This window comes from Bufo bufo, chromosome 4 (genome assembly GCF_905171765.1).
Source record: "Bufo bufo chromosome 4, aBufBuf1.1, whole genome shotgun sequence".
Classification (NCBI taxonomy): Eukaryota; Metazoa; Chordata; class Amphibia; order Anura; family Bufonidae; genus Bufo; species Bufo bufo.
Window position 1 is genome coordinate 161,406,651 of NC_053392.1, and position 20,696 is coordinate 161,427,346.

The window sequence follows — 20,696 nt, forward strand, 5'->3', positions numbered from 1 at the left end:
TTGTTTGCAGACCACAATATGAATACGGTCGTGTGAAGGAGACCGTAAGTCAGATTCTGGAGGGAAATAAACCAAGCAGCATTTCCATGTCAGGCTGGAATCACACAAACACGGAGTGGAGACATTAGTATTGGTCTTTCCTTTACACTTTTTCTTCTTTTTGGATCCACATCAAAAAACTAGCATGTGTGTTCACTTCCTGGGGTTTTCCACTTTGGATAATCCCTACATGTTAGACGAGTCCCTTGATAATAATAAAGTAATAAGGTGTCCCCCATCTGGAACTCCCCCTAATCTCTGGGGGAAATGTGGCAGGAAGTGAATGACTTTCCCGCAGAGTCACCACAGGGGAATTAATCATTACACCTGGGCCAATCTGTGTAGAAGAAGACTGGTCTCTAGAGCCAGAGATACACTTAGTAATTCCCCCCCCCCCCCCCCCCCGGTCAAAATAGGAGGACCACCCTCACAATTCCTGAATAGGGTATGTGAAAAAAGGTTTTCTAAATAGGACAAGATGTAATTTAGCAGAAATCATAGTATACTGCCGAACCCGACAGTATTCTTTCACTGTGTACTGCAAAATGTACCATCTACATATTAGGCATCTAGCGCTGGGACAAGAGCATCACCGTGCACTCACCACAATGACCAAAGCTTTCAGTTTTATGTTGGGAACTAGATGATGAAGCATGCTTGAAGCCCCGTCCACCAGTCATGGCAATGTTGGTCCGGAGGATAAACTGCTTTCCCTAGCCCAGGGGTTAGTGCCAATCCTATGCTGAGCTTGCACTTGTAGTCCTAGTATAATAAATCCACCAGGTGTAACTTTAGGGGCTGCATTCACTTTGCATAGACTTGATGGCCAAGTGGACATGGGTGCTATAAACAGAAGGGGAAGGATCAGATGCGACTGTTCCAGGTTTTGAATTCAGGAGCCAGCATCTTTATAAAGGGATTGTAAAGAGAGACCATCAATATCTGATCGGTAGGGGGAGACCAACAGACGGTTAAGCAGATGTCCTGAAGAAGCTCTGGGGTCAGAAGTCACAGCCAAAACCAGAGGACGGAGCTGGTTACTGCAGCGCTGCTCTCCAGGACATAAATGGGAGCAGCAACCAGCTCCATCCACTACACAATGAGTGAAGCAGTGATGGCCCGCTACCAGAGCAACTCAAAACAGCTGATCCTCCGGATAGGCCATCAGCAGTAAAATCCTGGACAAACTGAATAGGTCGACTCATGTGTTTAAAAAAATAAAATGACAATCCTACAGCATGACTGCAATGGTGACAGGAGGTAATTGGGAGTTTTAGTGTCCAATAAACTCTCTGGTGGAGGTCTACTCCGTTGTGTTCCTCCACACAGCAGCCACTTTCATACGGCCAGAACAATGGGAACGCTATAGAAATCGCTTGGCCGCGACAATGCAGAGGTTGTTCACGTCGGGCTCTCATATTACTACATCTCCTGTCCATTCCCGATAATTTACTAATAAGCGGAAGCAGATGTCACAATTTCTCACCTTCGTCCAAGAATTCAATACCTGAGTAGAAGACATCTTGAGGCACACGGCTTGAGAGGACATGGAGGCGGATATTGAGCCTTCTCTATTTGCGTCCAGATAAGTAAACACATCGCTCTCTGTCCTCAGACTGACTATGGAATTCGTGAACAAAGGTGCAGAAAAATCCCTGCCCCCACCATTAACTTTATCTCACATATGGTCAGTTCTGGCTTTTTGTGGCTGCAGACTAAACAAGAAGTCCCATTGCAGATGCGATGCTGATTTTACGCAGCGGACTCAGTTACTTGACGTCGGGTTTCACTCTCTGCACTGTAAACGGTGAGATCCCTCCAATATATGTGGCGTATTTCTACCGCGGATCTTACACTGCAATGCAGAGAGTGAAATCTGTATCTAAATCTGCATATAACTGATGCAGATTTTACTGCAGAATTAGAGCGATTTGCAATCTTTTTATGCTAGGGTTGGGGCGATATCAAAAATATTCCCACGATAACGATATTAAGAAATTTATCGCAATAACGATATATATATATATATATCGCGATAAATACCCATTTATAAGAAAAAAAAAAAAAAAACTTGGGGCTACAAGGAGACGTTATACTCTATGGGGGCCACAAGGACATTATATACTGTATGGGCAGGCAGCGGGGCACAAGGAGACATACTGTATGAGCAGGCAGCGGGGCACAAGGAGACATTATATACTGTATGGGCAGGCAGCGGGGCACAAGGAGACATTATATACTGTATGGGCAGGCAGCGGGGCACAAGGAGACATTATATACTGTATGGGCAGGCAGCAGGTCACAAGGAGACATACTGTATGAGCAGGCAGCGGGGCACAAGGAGACATTATATACTGTATGGGCAGGCAGCAGGGCACAAGGAGACATTATATACTGTATGGGCAGGCAGCGGGGCACAAGGAGACATTATATACTGTATGGGCAGGCAGCAGGGCACAAGGAGACATTATATACTGTATGGGCAGGCAGCGGGGCACAAGGAGATATTATATACTGTATGGGCAGGCAGCGGGGCACAAGGAGACATTATATACTATATGGGCAGGCAGCAGGTCACAAGGAGACATATACTGTATAGACAGGCAGCGGGGCACAAGGAGACATACTGTATGGGCAGGCAGCGGGGCACAAGGAGACATATACTGTATGGGCAGGCAGCGGGGCACAAGGAGACATACTGTATGAGCAGGCAGCGGGGCACAAGGAGACATTATATACTGTATGGGCAGGCAGCGGGGCACAAGGAGACATTATATACTGTATGGGCAGGCAGCGGGGCACAAGGAGACATTATATACTGTATGAGCAGGCAGCGGGGCACAAGGAGACATTATATACTGTATGAGCAGGCAGCGGGTCACAAGGAGACATATACTGTATGGGCAGGCAGCGGGGCACAAGGAGACATTATATACTGTATGGGCAGTCAGCAGGTCACAAGGAGACATATACTGTATAGGCAGTCAGCGGGGCACAAGGAGACATTGTATACTATATGGGCTGGCCGCTTGGCAGGCAGCAGGGCACAAGGAGACATTATATACTGTATGGGCAGGCAGCGGGGCACAAGGAGACATTATATACTGTATGGGCAGGCAGCGGGGCACAAGGAGACATTATATACTGTATGGGCTGGCTGCTTGGCAGGCAGTGGACCACAAGAGTCACTATACTGCATGGGGCCACCAGGAGACATTATATACTGTATGGGCAGGCAGCAGGGCACAAGGAGACATATACTGTATGGGCAGGCAGCGGGGCACAAGGAGACATATACTGTATAGGCAGGCAGCGGGGCACAAGGAGACATATACTGTATGGGCAGGCAGCGGGGCACAAGGAGACATTATATACTGTATGGGCAGGCAGCGGGGCACAAGGAGACATTATATACTGTATAGGCAGGCAGCGGGGCACAAGGAGACATTATATACTGTATAGGCAGGCAGCGGGGCACAAGGAGACATTATATACTGTATGGGCAGGCAGCGGGGCACAAGGAGACATTATATACTGTATGGGCAGGCAGCGGGGCACAAGGAGACATATACTGTATGGGCAGGCAGCGGGGCACAAGGAGACATTATATACTGTATGGGCAGGCAGCGGTGCACAAGGAGACATTATATACTGTATAGGCAGGCAGCGGGGCACAAGGAGACATTATATACTATATGGGCTGGCCGCTTGGCAGGCAGCAGGGCACAAGAGTCACTATACTGCATGGGGCCACCAGGAGACATGATACTGTCTGGACTCAGGAACTATACTGTAAGGGGGCCACAAGGTGACATTATACTGCAATTTGTAACCCCTCCGCCATCAGTATAATAATGTCTTGTGGCCCCCATACAGTAATGTCATCTTGTTGCTCCTGTATGGATGCCAATACCATGTGCAGTGCAGCTTGCAGGCAGGGCCAGGGCCGCAGAAGACGGACAGTACAACCTTTATTTCTGACACCTGGGCCGTTAGGGTCGCTCACTCCTCTTCCCCCACCTTGGCTTGGACACGGATTGCTGAATGACTTTGCGCGCTTCGCTCCTGTGCTCGGCCAGTGGGCGGAGACTTGACTATGGGAGCGGGGAGGCCGCTGCAGGAAGTAATGTGTACGGTACAATGCAGGGACGGGCTGACACAGATTTAGGAGCGGTCAGCATGCATACGACCGCTCCTATAACGTCACCAAATACCGCGGTTATTTGGAAACGGGGATATCGCCATATCGCTGTTTCTGAATACCGCGGTATATCGTTGACACCAGTTTACCGCTCAATCCTAATATGGGCTGGATTTTATGTACCAGAAACCGCTGCTACTGTTAATGAATAGAGCTATTCACATGGGCGTCTAATTTCCGTCAGTATTTGGAATCCGCAACATGTCCGAATTTTGTGCGTATTTGCATCCAAATACGCATATTACGTTCTATAGGAGTGCATGAAAAATGCAGGGAGAAAAGAACAAGCTTGGAAATCCTGATGCGTTATCATAAGGAATGCGTGCGTACTCCAGAGGCAGAATACTGACAGATTTCAACACGCTTGTGAGAAGAGGCCTAACTGCAGTGACCTGCAGAAAAATGTACGCCAGATTTTCAGTCCCGCGTGGACGTAGTCTAAGAGTGCCTTCACATAATGCAGATTACGTGCGTTTTTTGCACGTGGATTTTCCTGCAGCATAATACAGTACCAGAAAAATCTCATGCACACTTTGCTTGACCTGCCGTGCGGATTTTAAAATCCGCATCATATCGATTAGTCCGCACCTTCTATAGAGTGGTTTTCCCCATAGACTTCAATGGTGTTGTTAAAACAGAAAATCCACAAAAAAAAAAAAAAAAACACATACATAAAACACATTAAAACTTCAAAAATAGTGCGGATTTATGTGAATTTCATGTGGATTTTCTGCTTACAAATCTGCAACGTGTGCAGGTACCCTAAGGGCCCATGCACGCAGGAACAGAGACCACACAGTTCTTTACATGGAGTCCTACAGCCTCGGTCAGCCGCAAGCATTCTATGGAGAATACACGCAAACATACAGGGGGAGATTTATCAAGACCAATGCTGTCCGTGTCAGTCTTGATATCCCCTGCGCCGCCGGACGATGCGCCTAGTTTATGACAAGGTGCATCCTTGAGCAGTCCATTCGCCTAAACAGAAATCTACGACAACTCAGAACTGCAGTGGATTTCTGGCTTCATTTGCACCCAAAAATTGGCGTAAATTGAGATAAATTTGTGAGGGGTGGGGGGGCTGGCCGTGCCCCTTTTAGAAAAAAAAAACTGATAGAGGCGACCATTTAAAAAAAAACAAATACATAGGGGGAGATGTATGAAGACCGGTACTTTCTTTGCCAGTCTTGATATCCCCTGCGCTGCCAGAGCAGGCCTCGTCATAAATTAGGTGCATCCTCCCGTGGTCCGTGCATCTAAACAGTTTGCTCCTTTTTAACGCCACTTTTCAACCACAAGGGAGATAATAAATCTCCCCCTACAGAATCCTTGACTTTTATTTGTTGGATCTGTACAGAATCAGGCAAAAAAAAATTAATAAAAACACAACTCAGTGACAGCCCTAAAACAGCTATACTACAGGGGTGCACGTGAGCCCTGAGGCTCAGTTCACACTTCACACAGCAGAAGGGCCTAAGGAGAAGAAAAACTGCATGAAGATATAAACCGGCTGTAAGGCGAGATGTCAGCACAACCTCAAAGATTTCCTACGTCAGAAAAAGGATCAGGCTGAATCTGTGCTTTCCTACTTACTATGCCAAAAATATTTCACGTTGCCTGTGCCAAGAGAATTAAAGGGGTAGTCCCGGGTTAGAAACTTCCCACAGGATAGGGTATAAGTATCTAACTGGTGGGGGTCCGGACCACTGGGAATGGAGCCCCAGTCGCTGTTCTCCCGATCTCCGGTCTCAGAGAATAAATAGAGCGGTAGTACACTGATCTATTTTATCGGGGGGAATAGGGACCACCATTATTGTGGTCAGTGGGGATGACCAGATACTTATCCGCTTTACTGTGGATTGGGGAGAAGTTTGTATCTAGGGACAATCCTTCCAACCTTTCTGTGCATGAATCTCATTTCCACCCAAGGGGTTTCAAGACGAGAAGAGAGAGTCCCTACAAGCTGGTACCTTACAGGTCTGACAGGAAGCAAAAAGAGTCTAGCCGTCACTTATCTCCCCCTCTACTGAAACCTGCCTGGGTCCACACCACACATACGTGTTGATGGTGATCACCTCCATCCTCCATGTCTATGGGCAGCTTTACAGGAACAGAACATGTCACAACCGACAACTGGTTTTCAAGTAAAAAGATCTGCAACATGTTCAAAGAAAGATATGAAAGGAAGTTAACGAGGGTCTACAGTAACGTGTTTGAAGAATAATAAGAAAAAGGGAAAATATTAAATACGACACAAAACAACAAGCTTGGTGGTAACTATCACTGTGCCTCATACAGCATCCTACAAATCAAAAACATTTGACAAGATATTGAGTAAGGAAATCTAGAAGTAAATCCATTAACCATGTTGGGTAGCAGGAAACCTGGCCACAGACAACCATTTACCAGACTGATATTTTCTGCCAAGCACAGGATTTCCAAGCAGTCACAGCAGTACAAGATAACCCTGAGAGTGCCAAACACATGGCATGGTGCTAACCAGGATAACATCAACGGATCTGAGATTTCCTAATAGCTCAATGTACGCAGACTGATGATCATCCCAATACGTTTCACGGTTACCCTCAGCAATAGTCACTTTGGTGAACATCTATCACATTTTGGGCCACTTTAATCCCTGAATCTCAACACATGGGAATCCATTGCATGGGAAAGTAAAATAGAATTAAAAAATATATATATTTTTTATATAGTCTGTTTTTCTTTTTTTCAGCATGTAATGACCCAACCTGTGCACTGAACCCCAGACCATGCATGTTACATTGTGGTCTTCACAAGAAGACGTAAAAGTTAAGTTCAATCTTTTCTGCTCAAAGAGTTCATTGCATCAACCTCAGTCTGGAATCAATTATCCCTACATGGCAAAGCGTTCTGTTCTTTGGATTATTGATAAAAAAATATAATAATAAACCACTAATTTAGGTGTGGTTAAAACCCCAGAGGGGAGTATGGAGAAGGTTACGGTAATTAAACATTCACCATTGACTCATCTGAGCCATGTATGTAAAAACAAAATATAAAAAAGGCATACAACTCACCACTTTCCAAAAATGGTCATAAATTATTGACTTTTATTAACAGTAATGGTAACATTTACCAACTCCGCCACTGGGTTTTCCCTACAGCTCTGAAGGACCATTCATGCAATGTAGGTACTTGTATGTTTGGAGACAAAAGATCAATGTACTTTTTGTTTTCTGAAGCGAACAAACTTGCAAACTATATAACCAACATGTGAGTCAGCAGCAAAAAAATCTATCAATACGATGTAACAGGCTAAAGCCCCCTTTTTGGGAGGACAATAGTTGGAGGCCACAAGATAATCATCACTAATAGATCTAGCTCCAGATAATTATTTTATGGACAACAAACTGTAGATAACTCTGCATATGGTCCTCAGGACCCACTAAATAAAGAAGGAATTAAAACAGTGACTGACTCACCAGACCTAACTGTTAGCTGTAACCTGACGTGTTAGTGAGTCCTGAGGACACGTTAAATAGAGTGCAAACAAAAGACCATCAAAGGTACCCCCAGAAGAAAGAAGATAAACTGCAGGAACGAGAACCCATAGTTTACCACAATACATTAATGTACAGTAACAGTAGCAGACTTTTGGTACAGTAGTTGTCAGGTATGGTTTTTGCAGGCATTGTGTCAATCAATCCTAAAGACTGTCTTCATAGCATGGGCTTCCTAAGCAACGACTTGCTAAAGTCTTTGACGTCTTCTTGACTGCCAACTGTTTGGTAACCCAAAAGGTCCATTGGGACCTGGCAATACTCTTCCACTTGCTTTATCTGCAGAAAAGTAAGTAATGTTCTCCAAGCACTAACAGCTTGGGTGGCATTGCGAGCAGATACCACAAACGGTTTCGATGAATAGCCTGAGCCACTAGTCATGTTCAGTGAGAATTTCTCAATCTCTGGACTTACTGATAGGTTGACAAATCCATAGACCTGTCTTACTGTCTTAATGGGATCCATAACAAGATCCTCGTATCTAACTACCATGTAGTTACCCTTGAGCCAGCTCGGGGGGTTGAGCGCAGTCCTCAGGGTCTTGCCCATGCTGCTACATATTACCTCCATGGCACCTATGGCATGATAGTCAGAACCATCCTTTTTGTTAAGTTTGTGTCCAGGATCTATAAAAGGAACCCTACGAATCCTAGGGTCTCTACTACGAACCACCTGAAGACTCTCTCGAATCAATCCATGTCTAGACTTAATCCTGGAGTTGGCTACTGCCCGGGGATCCCTAACTAAATGGATGACCTTCAAGTCCAGGGAAGGGTCTACCATCAATGGGGCCAGCACGTTGATGTCAAAAATCCTTACCCCTTTAATGACTATGGTATTGTATTTGTGGCACTCTTCCTCCAGCATGCTCAGGCTTTGAGGGGGACATTTCTTGCACACTTTATCATCCACTAAACCCACCACATCCTTCTTATAGGCCGAACATATAGGGGTGGAGCAGATGACCTTGTTGGTGGAAGCTCCAAAGATGCCCAAGGTGCTGATGTTCTTGGCCCCTGCAGTGTTATACAGCTGGAGGGCAGACAAGTCACACCGGTAGAGGGCGCTGAGGAGATCCCGGGCAGCACCCTGCAGAGACATGGCATCTCCAGGGTACAGCTTCTGCCAGACATGCCACACTGGCTCATAAAGGAAGAAAACCTCCGGGTTCTGGTTGAAGAGCTCCCCGAAGAAGGAGGATCCGGACCTCCAGGTGGTGAAGACATAGACCAGCTGCCTCTTCCGAGGCGGGGAGGGTCTGTACAGGTAGCGGATGTCGGAGCGGGTCTGGTAGGGGGTGTACCTCACCTGGTCATTGCACTGCTGGGGCTCCTTGTGCCATTTGTCCATCAGGTTGAGCATGGTGAGGACCAGCAGCAGGATGTAGCCCAGGCAGAGGATGATCGCCTTCCTGCGGAACACTTTCATCCTGGGCACGGCGGAGGGGGCGGCCGGAGACGCTTATCGGGAGCAGGGGGGCACGAGCCGGCAGCACGGAGAACTGTTGCGCTCGAATCCCCTCCGGCTGCTGCATGCGTGGCCAGCAGCAAAGTTTGGGCACTTAAGTCTCATGTTAGAGGCAGCTGCTCCATGGCCCGTCGCCCAGCGCGGCCGATCACGATCTGTCGTGACTGCATGAGGCGATCATGACGCACAATCTACTCCGTCTGGAAGGAAATCCCACTAATCACCTTACGGCTGAATGATGCAGGAGCCGCGCAAACTTCTCTCGTCAGCCCCCCCGCAACAATGTAACATGGCATCGCCCGGGTCCTGGCGCCTGCACCGCTTTAGGCGCTGGAGGATGCCATCAGTAAAAGGAAGGGGGGGGGAGCGTGCCTCTTCTCCCCTTATATAACGGCTCCGGCAGAAGGAAGGAATCCCTGCGGCAGGCGCCCACAGACTGCTCGGCTCTGAGCTGGACGCGGAGGTACAGATGCTTACATTCCTACTGCAGGCTGCGCGTCTATTGGAGGAGAGCGCTGTCACTCTTCTAGACACGCCCCTCCTTCGCTATAAAGGCCACACCCCCTCTCTCTGCGGCTCACTTCGTGGAGCTCCTTATGGAGGTCGGTCGCTTCGTGTTCTCTGCATAGGAGAGCGCGGTTTGCATTTACCATGATTTTCATGGGTTTAGGCGCTTTGCAGCAGTGTTTAGAATGTGCCTACCGGGCGAATGCATCATTAATAATTCATTAAAACATTTATACTTTAGTATTTTTTATGGTTTAAAAAAAAAAAAGTATTCCTTCAGGGCAGGGATAGAGCAAAGGCCTCTTTACCTGGCTGTAGTAGTGACCTCTCCCCTTGCAGCATGTCAGTTGGTCACATGATACAAGGGGGTCATGTCACCGCTGGGGCCTGGCGGTGAGGAGCAGATACATATGCTTCCATCATGGGTCTTGGCAGGAGCTTGTTTTGCCAAAAACACTCGTAAGGCTAAGTCTACACGACGACATGTGTCGCACCAATTTTTATAATGACATGCGATGCGACAGTCGCAAAAAAATCCATTCGAGATGGATTTTTCTGCAACTGTCGCAGCATGTCGCAGTGCCTAACCATAGACTACCATTATAAAAATTGTTGCGCGACAAAATGTCATGTAGACCTAGCCTAAAAGGTGGCCGACCCCTTTAAAGTTCCCACAGGAGTATTAGGGTACCTGCACATAGTACAGATTTTATGCAGAAAATATGTACCAAAAACGCACATAAATCTGCACTATTTATCCTAGATTTGATGCGTTTATTTGTGTGGTTTTTATGCATTTTTTGTTGCAGATTTTTGGTTTAAGTTAACCTCATTGAAGTCTATAGGGAAAACCACTCTACATGAGGAATCGTACAAACAAGTGATATGCTGCCGTTTCTAAAGGCTTTGTACACCTTTGGGGACAATTTTTTTTATTATTGTATTGTACTCATTTTGAGCTAAGATATTTTTTCAGTTGGTCTTTATTAAAAATATGGCACCCTTTTTTCTGTACAGAGCTGACATGCTCTAGTAGCACCGTTTGGATTTTCTGTCTTTTCCGCCAGACCAGGAGCTGACGGCTCCTTATCTCTGCTCTCTGACATTATAAACACTCATTATAGCTCAGTTCTCATCTTACTGATAAAAATGTGGATTACATAAGTGTTTATGACCTCTTAGTAGTTTAGAGATAAGGGTAATTATAAAGAAGGCACCTGGCCTCCCCCCCAAACAAAAAAAAAAAGAGGTAACCCTTTGACCCTTTGTGACAGAATTGCTCAATATTTTTAATAAAGGCCAGTTGAAAAAAAGATTTTTAGCTAAAAATCAGTAACATGCAATTATAAATAAAAAATTGCCAACAAAGGTGTACATAGCCTTTAAAATCTGCACAGCAGGTCAATGTCCTCATTCACTTAACTCGTACTGTATTAGGGCTCATTCACACTAAAGTTTTTTGCGTTCCGTATACAGGCCATATACGAAACCATTCATTTCAATGGTTCTATAAAAAAAAGGAATGTGACTCCATATGCATTCCATGTCCGTTTTTCCATTCAAAAATAGAACATGTCCTATAATTGCCCGCAAATCACGTTCCGTAGCTCTATTCAAGTCAACGGGTCTGCAAAAAAAACTGAATACATACGAAATGTACTCTGTATGTCTTCCGTATCCGTTCCGTTTTTGCGGAACTATCTATTGAAAATTTTATGCCCAGCCCAATTTTTTCTATGTAATTACTGTATACTGTATACGCCATACGGAAAAACGGAACAGAAAAACGGAACGGAACCGTAAACACTACTGAAAAAAAAACGGAAAACTGAACCGGGAAAAACGGGCCACAAAACACTAAAAAAGACATACGGTCATGTGAACGAGCCCTTAGGGCTCATGCACACGAACGTTTTTTGCATTAAGTATACTGGCCGTTTTTTGAGTTCAGTATGCATTACTTATACTGAACCATTCATTTCAATGGGTCAGCAAAAAAAAACTGAAGTGTCTCCGTGTGCATTCCGTTTCCGTATTTCCGTTTTTCCGTTCCGTTCAAAGATAGAACATGTCCTATTATTGCTTGCAAATCATGTTCTGTGGCTGCATTCAAGTCAAATGGTCTGCAAAAAAAAACGGAATACATACGGAATGTACTCCATATGTCTTCCGTATCTGTTGCGTTTTTGCGGAACTATCTATTGAAAATGTTATGCTCAGCCCAATTTTTTTAATGTAATCACTGTATACTGTATATGCTATACGGAAAAACTGAACGGAACCGGAAACACTACTGAAACAAAAAAAAAAAAGCGGCCCACAAAACACTGAAAAAGCCATACGGTCGTGTGCATGAGCCCTTACACTGTGGTTTTTCCACATGAAAATCTGCGCTTACGCCATATTGTCTGCCGTTACCATCCATGACACCATGCGTGGTTGGTCAGTATTTATTGGACTGTTATTAGGAGACGCTTGGGAAATCCCCATTTAAACCCAGCAGAGCATGTAGAAAACCGACATACAGACCCTTTAGAAATGTGCGATTACATTTTTGATAATCGCAAGGCTATGTGGCCCTCCCACGTGGTAGTGGCTCTCGTCTGGGATCCTCATTCATCAACTGAAGAAGGACTTGGCACTCAGTTAATTCATGCAGTGGTATTTTGTTTGGCAGGGTACCAGTACTCAAGCCGACCCCATTATATTGAATGGTATGCATCGGGGGTCAAATCCGGCAGTTCTAGTATTCTATTCCGGGACAGCATACCGGCGATGTGAAGCTAGCCTAAGCTAGAGCTTGAAGGGCCTTCTGGCTGGGGAAGGGGGGGGGGGGAGTGAAGAATTATGCAGAGAATTTGGAAGCTTGTTGTAAGCATTTCCAGTGGCAGAAAGCACATACCACTAGATGAGCTTGTGCTTATTTGGTGTAAATTATTAAATATTGGAATGTTTTATTCTGCAGCCTGCATGTTTTCAGATAGACTGCAAGTGGGCTCTGTCTTTTTTTTTTTTCAAACACATTTTTCTTTTCTTTTGTCCACATAAGAAAAAGGGCACTACATAAACACAGTTGTACCCAAAAGCAATTAGGTGTCAATACAGTAACAGTAAGGATACATAAAATACAAATACCAGTAACAAATATCAAATATTGTGAAGGTCCACCTCAACTTTCATATAGCGCCACAGAGAATCCCCTCAGTTGTGGGGTGTCATGCCTGATAGGCTAAGGGTACTTTCACACTAGCGTTTTCCGTTATTGAGTTCCGTGCTCGGATCCGTTTCCATTGACTTACATTGTGTGTCAGAACGTATTGGCTCAGTTTCATCAGACAGACACCAGAACGCTGTAAGCAGTGTTTTGGTGTCCGTCTCCAAAGCGGAATGGAGGCGGAACGGAGCCAAACTGATGCATTCTGAGCAGATCCTTTTCCATTTAGAATGCAAACTGATCCGTTTTGGACCGCTTGTGAGAGCCCTGAACGGATCTCACAAACGGAAAGCCAAAATGCGAGTGTGAAAGTAGACTAAATTGAAAAGGTTTCATCCACTGGGGTGCCTAGGGTCTTTGGCACCCCCCTTCCCCCCGCCGAAACCATAAGAAACTTTATTTTTACATTTAAATATACTGAAATATTTATTTTGTTTGAAATAACATTTTTTATCGCTAGTAAACAGAAAATTGCTGGTAAATGAAAATTTAAAGGGACTCTGTCACCATGAAAATACAATGTAAGCTACAGGCAGCATGTTAGGCTACTTTCACACTAGCGTTCGGAGCGGATCCGTCTGATGTTTCATCAGACGGATCCGCTCCGATAATGCAGACGTTCGCATCCGTTCAGAACGGATGCGTCTGCATTAAAACTTAGAAAATTTTCTAAGTGTGAAAGTTGTCTGAGCGGATCCGTTCAGACTTTACATTGAAAGTCAATGGGGAACGGATCCGCTTGAAGATTGAGCCATATTGTGTCATCTTCAAGCGGATCCGTCCCCATTGACTTACATTGTAAGTGTGGACGGATCCGCTCGCCTCCGCACGGCCAGGCGGACACCCGAACGCTGCAAGCAGCATTCAGGTGTCCGCTCACTGAGCGGAGCGGAGGCTGAACGCTGGCAGGCGGATGCATTCTCAGTGGATCCGCCTCCACTGAGAATGCATTGGGGCCAGACGGATGCGTTCGGGGCCGCTCGTGAGCCCCTTCAAACGGTGCGCACGAGCGGACACCCGAACGCTAGTGTGAAAGTAGCCTTATAGAGCAGGAGTAGCTGAGTAGACTGATATATAGTTTTATGATAAAAGATTCTTTAAAACATGTAATTTATGCATTTAAATTCCTGCTAATTCTGGGCTTTGAATTCCAGGAGGCGGTCCTATCAGTGATTGACAGGTCTCTGTTTACAGTCAGAGGACTGTAAATCACTGATAGGACCGCCTCCTTGACTTCAAAGCCCAGAATGAGCAGGAGTTTAACCACTTCAGCCCCCAGTGCTTAAACACCCTGAATGACCAGGCCACTTTTTACACTTCTGACCTACACTACTTTCACCGTTTATTGCTCGGTCATGCAACTTACCACCCAAATGAATTTTACCTCCTTTTCTTCTCACTAATAGAGCTTTCATTTGGTGGTATTTCATTGCTGCTGACATTTTTACTTTTTTTGTTATTAATCGAAATTTAACGATTTTTTTTGCAAAAAAATGACATTTTTCACTTTCAGTTGTAAAATTTTGCAAAAAAAACGACATCCATATAGAAATTTTGCTCTAAATTTATAGTTCTACATGTCTTTGATAAAAAAAAAATGTTTGGGTAAAAAAAAAATGGTTTGGGTAAAAGTTATAGCGTTTACAAACTATGGTACAAAAATGTGAATTTCCGCTTTTTGAAGCAGCTCTGACTTTCTGAGCACCTGTCATGTTTCCTGAGGTTCTACAATGCCCAGACAGTACAAACACCCCACAAATGACCCCATTTCTGAAAGTACACACCCTAAGGTATTCGCTGATGGGCATAGTGAGTTCATAGAACTTTTTATTTTTTGTCACAAGTTAGCGGAAAATTATGATTTTTTTTTTTTTTTCTTACAAAGTCTCATATTCCACTAACTTGTGACAAAAAATAAAAAGTTCTATGAACTCACTATGCCCATCAGCGAATACCTTGGGGTCTCTTCTTTCCAAAATGGGGTCACTTGTGGGGTAGTTATACTGCCCTGGCATTCTAGGGGCCCAAATGTGTGGTAAGGAGTTTGAAATCAAATTCTGTAAAAAATGACCTGTGAAATCCGAAAGGTGCTCTTTGGAATATGGGCCCCTTTGCCCACCTAGGCTGCAAAAAAGTGTCACACATCTGGTATCTCCGTATTCAGGAGAAGGTGGGGAATGTGTTTTGGGGTGTCATTTTACATATACCCATGCTGGGTGAGAGAAATATCTTGGCAAAAGACAACTTTTCCCATTTTTTTATACAAAGTTGTCATTTGACCAAGATATTTATCTCACCCAGCATGGGTATATGTAAAAAGACACCCCAAAACACATTCCTCAACTTCTCCTGAGTACGGGGATACCAGATGTGTGACACTTTTTTGCAGCCTAGGTGGGCAAAGGGGCCCATATTCCAAAGAGCACCTTTCGGATTTCACTCCTCATTTTTTCCTGAATTTGATTTCAAACTCCTTACCACACATTTGGGCCCCTAGAATACCAGGGCAGTATAACTACCCCACAAGTGACCCCATTTTGGAAAGAAGACACCCCAAGGTATTCCGTGAGGGGCATGGCGAGTTCCTAGAATTTTTTATTTTTTGTCATAATAAGGCTTCATTCAGACGTCCGGATGCGTTTTGCGGATCCGATCCATCTATCAGTGGATCCGTAAAAATCATGCGGACGTCTGAATGGAGCTTTACAGGGGGGTAATCAATGACAGGGGGGTAATCAATGACAGGGGGGTGATCAGGGAGTCTATATGGGGTGATCACCACAGTCATTGATCACGCCCCTGTAAGGCTTCATTCAGACGTCCGGATGCGTTTTGCGGATCCGAACCATCTATCAGTGCATCCGTAAAAATCATGCGGACATCTGAATGGAGCTTTACAGGGGGGTAATCAATGACAGGGGGGTGATCAGGGAGTCTATATGGGGTGATCACCACAGTCATTGATCATGCCCCTGTAAGGCTTCATTCAGACGTCCGGATGCGTTTTGCGGATCGGATCCATCTATCAGTGCATCCGTAAAAATCATGCGGACATCTGAATGGAGCTTTACAGGGGGGTGATCAGGGAGTCTATATGGGGTGATCACCACAGTCATTGATCATGCCCCTGTAAGGCTTCATTCAGACGTCCGGATGCGTTTTGCGGATCGGATCCATCTATCAGTGCATCCGTAAAAATCATGCGGACATCTGAATGGAGCTTTACAGGGGGGTGATCAGGGAGTCTATATGGGGTGATCACCACAGTCATTGATCATGCCCCTGTAAGGCTTCATTCAGACGTCCGGATGCGTTTTGCGGATCGGATCCATCTATCAGTGCATCCGTAAAAATCATGCGGACATCTGAATGGAGCTTTACAGGGGGGTGATCAGGGAGTCTATATGGGGTGATCACCACAGTCATTGATCACGCCCCTGTAAGGCTTCATTCAGACGTCCGGATGCGTTTTGCGGATCCGATCCATCTATCAGTGGATCCGTAAAAATCATGCGGACGTCTGAATGGAGCTTTACAGGGGGTTGATCAATGACAGGGGTGTAATCAATGACAGGGGGGGTGATCAGGGAGTCTATATTGGGTGAAGTGTAGTGGTGCTTGGTGGGACTTTACTGAGCTACCTGTGTCCTCTGGTGGTCGATCCAAACAAATGGGACCACCAGAGGACCAGGTAGCAGGTATATTAGATGCTGTTATCAAAACAGCGTCTAATATACCTGTTAGGGGTTAAAAAAAACACATCTCCAGCCTGCCAGCGAACGATCGCCGCTGGCAGGCTGGAGATCAACTCTCTTACCTTCCGTTCCTGTGAGCGCGCGCGCCTGTGTGCGCGCGTTCACAGGAAATCTCGGCCATCGCGAGATGACGCATATATGCGTGACTCTGCGCAGGGCTGCCACCTCCGGAACGCGATCCTGCGTTAGGCGGTCCGGAGGTGGTTAAATGGATAAATTACTGGATAATGTAAGAAGTTTTACTGAGTCTTTTCTCCCAAAATGATATGTCAATCTGCTCAGCTCCTCCTGCTCTATAACATGCTGCCTGCAGCTCAAACACCGTGTTCAACAGGTTCCCTTTAACCCCTTAAGGACTCAGCCCTATTTCACCTTAAGGACTTGGCCATTTTTTGCAAATCTGACCAGTGTCTATTTAAGTGCTGATAACTTTAAAACGCTTTTACTTACCCAGGCCGTTCTGAGATTGTTTTTTCGTCACATATTGTACTTCATGACACTGCTAAAATTGGGTCAAAAAAGTAAAAATTTTTGCATTAAAAAATACCAAATTTACCAAAAACTTTGAAAAATTAGCAAATTTCTAAGTTTCAGTTTCTCTACTTCTGTAATACATAGTAATACCCCTAAAAATTGTGATGACTTTACATTCCCCATATGTCTACTTCATGTTTGTATCATTTTGGGAATGTCATTTTATTTTTTGGGGATGTTACATAGGTTAGATGTTTAGAAGCAAATTTTGAAATTTTTCAGAAATTTTCCAAATCCCACTTTTTATGGACCAGTTCAGGTCTGAAGTCACTTTGTGAGGTTTACGTAATAGAAACCACCCAAAAATGACCCCATTTTAGAAACTACACCCCTCAAGGTATTCAAAACTGATTTTACTAACTCTGTTAACCCTTTACGTCTTCCACAAGACTTCATGGCAAATGGACATAAAATTTAAGAATTTAGATTTTTTGGAAAATTTTCCAATATAATCAATTTTTTCCAGGAACATAGCAAGGGTTAACAGCCAAACAAAACTAAGAAAGTACACCCCTCAAGGTATTCAAAGCTGGGTTTACAAACTTTGTTAACCCTTTAGGTGTTCCACAAGAGTTAATGGCAGATGGAGAAACAATTTTGGAATTTCTATTTTTTGGAAAATTTTAAATTTTAACCCATTTTTTCCAGTAATAAAGTAAGGATTAACTGCCAAACAAAACTCAATATGGGTTACCCTGATTCTGTAGTTTGCAAAAACACCCCATATGTGGTCCTAAACTACTGTTTGGCCAAACGGGAGGACATAGAAGGAGGGGAACGCCATATGGGTTTTGGAAGGCAGATTTTGCAGCACTGGTTTTGTTTATACCATGTCCCATTTCAAGCCCCCCGTTGCACCCCTAGAATAGAAATTCCAAAAAAGTGACTCCATCTAAGAAAGTACACCTTCTACGGGTGACCTCCGGACACCCCCGGACCAACCTTATCCGGATGGGATCTATGAAAAGCCTTTACCAATCGGCTGGCACTGACATCCGGCGTCGGAAACCACGTCCTCTCCTCAGGACCGTATCCCCTCCAGTGTACCAGGTACTGAAGGGAACCCCGAAGAACTCTAGAGTCAAGAACCCTGGAGATCTCGAACTCCAAATTTCCATCGACCAGAACGGGAGGAGGAGGCAATGGCGATGGTTCCACCGGTTTCACGTATTTTTTTTAGTAAAGACCTGTGGAACACATCATGGACCCTCCAAGTCTGCGAAAGATCCAGCCGAAACGCTACTGGATTGATCACCGCAGATATTTTGTACGGACCGATAAATCTTGGACCCAGTTTCCAAGATGGCACTCTCAATTTAATATTTTTAGTGGACAACCACACCAGATCACCCACACAGAGGTCCCGACCAGTCACTCGTCTCTTGTCAGCCATTCGCTTATACCTCTCACCCATCTTCTCCAAATTCCGCCAGATAGAGGACAAGGCAGAAGAAAATCTCTCCTCCTCTGGCATCCCAGAGGAACCAGTCCCAGAAAAGGTACCAAACTGAGGATGAAAACCGTATGCACCAAAAAATGGCGACTTACCCGTGGACTCCTGCCTACGGTTATTCAAAGCAAATTCTGCTAGGGACAAGAATGAGGACCAGTCCTCCTGATTCTCAGCCACAAAGCACCTCAAGTAGGTCTCCAGGTTTTGATTAGTACACTCTGTCCATTTGACTGCGGATGAAAAGCCGAAGAGAACGAAAGTTGAATGCCCAGCCAAGAACAGAACGCCCTCCAAAACCTGGAGACAAACTGCGTGCCCCTATCAGAGACCACATCCGAAGGAATACCATGCAATCTCACAATATTATCCACAAAAATTTGCGCAAGAGTCTTGGCGTTAGGCAGACTAGTTAAAGATATAAAGTGAGCCATTTTACTGAAACGGTCAACTACCACCAAAATTACTGTTCTCCCGGAGGAACTCGGCAGATCCGTAATAAAGTCCATAGACAAATGCGTCCAAGGACGAGACAGAATTGACAATGGAAGAAGTGAACCAGCCGGTCGAGTATGAGCAACCTTTGACCGAGCAAAGGTCTCACAAGCTCCCACGTAATCTTCAATGCTCTTACGTAACCCTGGCCACCAGAACCTCCGAGACACCAGATCACAGGTGGACTTACCACCAGGATGTCCAGCAAGGACAGTATCGTGATGTTCCTTGAATACCTTGTATCGCAGGCCTTCAGGAACAAACAACCTCCCTGGGGGACAAGAACCAGGAGCCCCCTCCTGAGCTCCCAACACCTCCATCTCCAATTCGGGGTACAGAGCGGAGACCACCACCCCATCAGCTAAAATTGGAGCAGGATCCTCTGAATCACCCCCCCCCCCCCCGCCCCCCAGGAAAGCTGCGAGACAAGGCATCCGCCTTGACGTTCTTAAACCCTGGGCGAAAGGTAACCACAAAATTGAACCTGGTAAAAAACAGTGACCATCTGGCCTGTCTAGGGTTCAGACGCTTGGCAGATTGCAAGTAAGCCAAATTCTTATGATCTGTATATACCGTAACGGGGTGAGATGCCCCCTCCAACCAGTGAAGCCATTCCTCAAAGGCCAACTTGATAGCCAGCAACTCTCTATCTCCAACATCATAATTCCTCTCGGCGACCGAGAGCTTCTTGGAGAAAAAAGCACACAGGACCCATTTGCCAGGAGATGGACCCTGCGACAGCACCGCTCCAACCCCCACCTCAGATGCATCAACCTCCACTACGAATGGCTGAGACACATCGGGCTGCACCAGGATGGGAGCAGACGCAAAACGCTCCTTAATAGCCGAAAAGGCCTGCAATGTCTCATCCGACAGAGACGTCGGCGCCCTTCTTAGTCATATCAGTGAGAGGTCTTACAATGGTAGAATAGTTCGAAATAAATTTTCTATAATAATTAGTAAACCCCAGGAACCTCATCAAAGCTTTCTGATTCTCTGGTCGGTCCCACTCCAGAACCGCCCGGACCTTTTCGGGGTCCATACGAAAACCAGAGTCAGTAAGCAGATATCCCAAGAACGGAAGCTCCTGCACCGAAAACAAACATTTCTCCAATTTAGCATATAATTTATTTTCCCGAAGGATCGTCAAGACCTGTCTCACATGATCCTGATGGGTCTTCAGATCAGGAGAGTAAATTAAAATGTCATCCAAATAAACCACCACGAATCTCCCCAACAAATGATGAAAAATGTCATTGACGAATTGCTGAAATACTTCTGGCGCGTTCGTCAGCCCAAAAGGCATAACCAGATTCTCAAAATGACCCTCGTGCGTATTGAAGGCCGTTTTCCACTCATCCCCCTCCTTGATTCTGATCAGATTGTAGGCCCCTCTCAAATCCAACTTGGAGAACACCTTGGCTCCAACAATCTGATCAAAAAGGTCAGAGATCAAAGGCAGGGGATATGGATCCCGGACCGTAATACGGTT

At 45.3% G+C, this 20,696-nt stretch overlaps 1 protein-coding gene across 1 annotated transcript; it reads right to left on the minus strand.

Moving 5' to 3' along the window:
- Nucleotides 1–7,296: 7,296 nt before the first annotated feature.
- On the minus strand, nt 7,297–9,708 carry CHST2 (carbohydrate sulfotransferase 2). The gene has a single exon (XM_040428050.1). It carries the CDS (start codon nt 9,208–9,210, stop codon nt 7,942–7,944), a length of 1,269 nt encoding a protein of 422 aa, XP_040283984.1. The 5' UTR covers nt 9,211–9,708; the 3' UTR covers nt 7,297–7,941.
- Between the last annotated feature and the right edge of the window lie 10,988 nt (nt 9,709–20,696).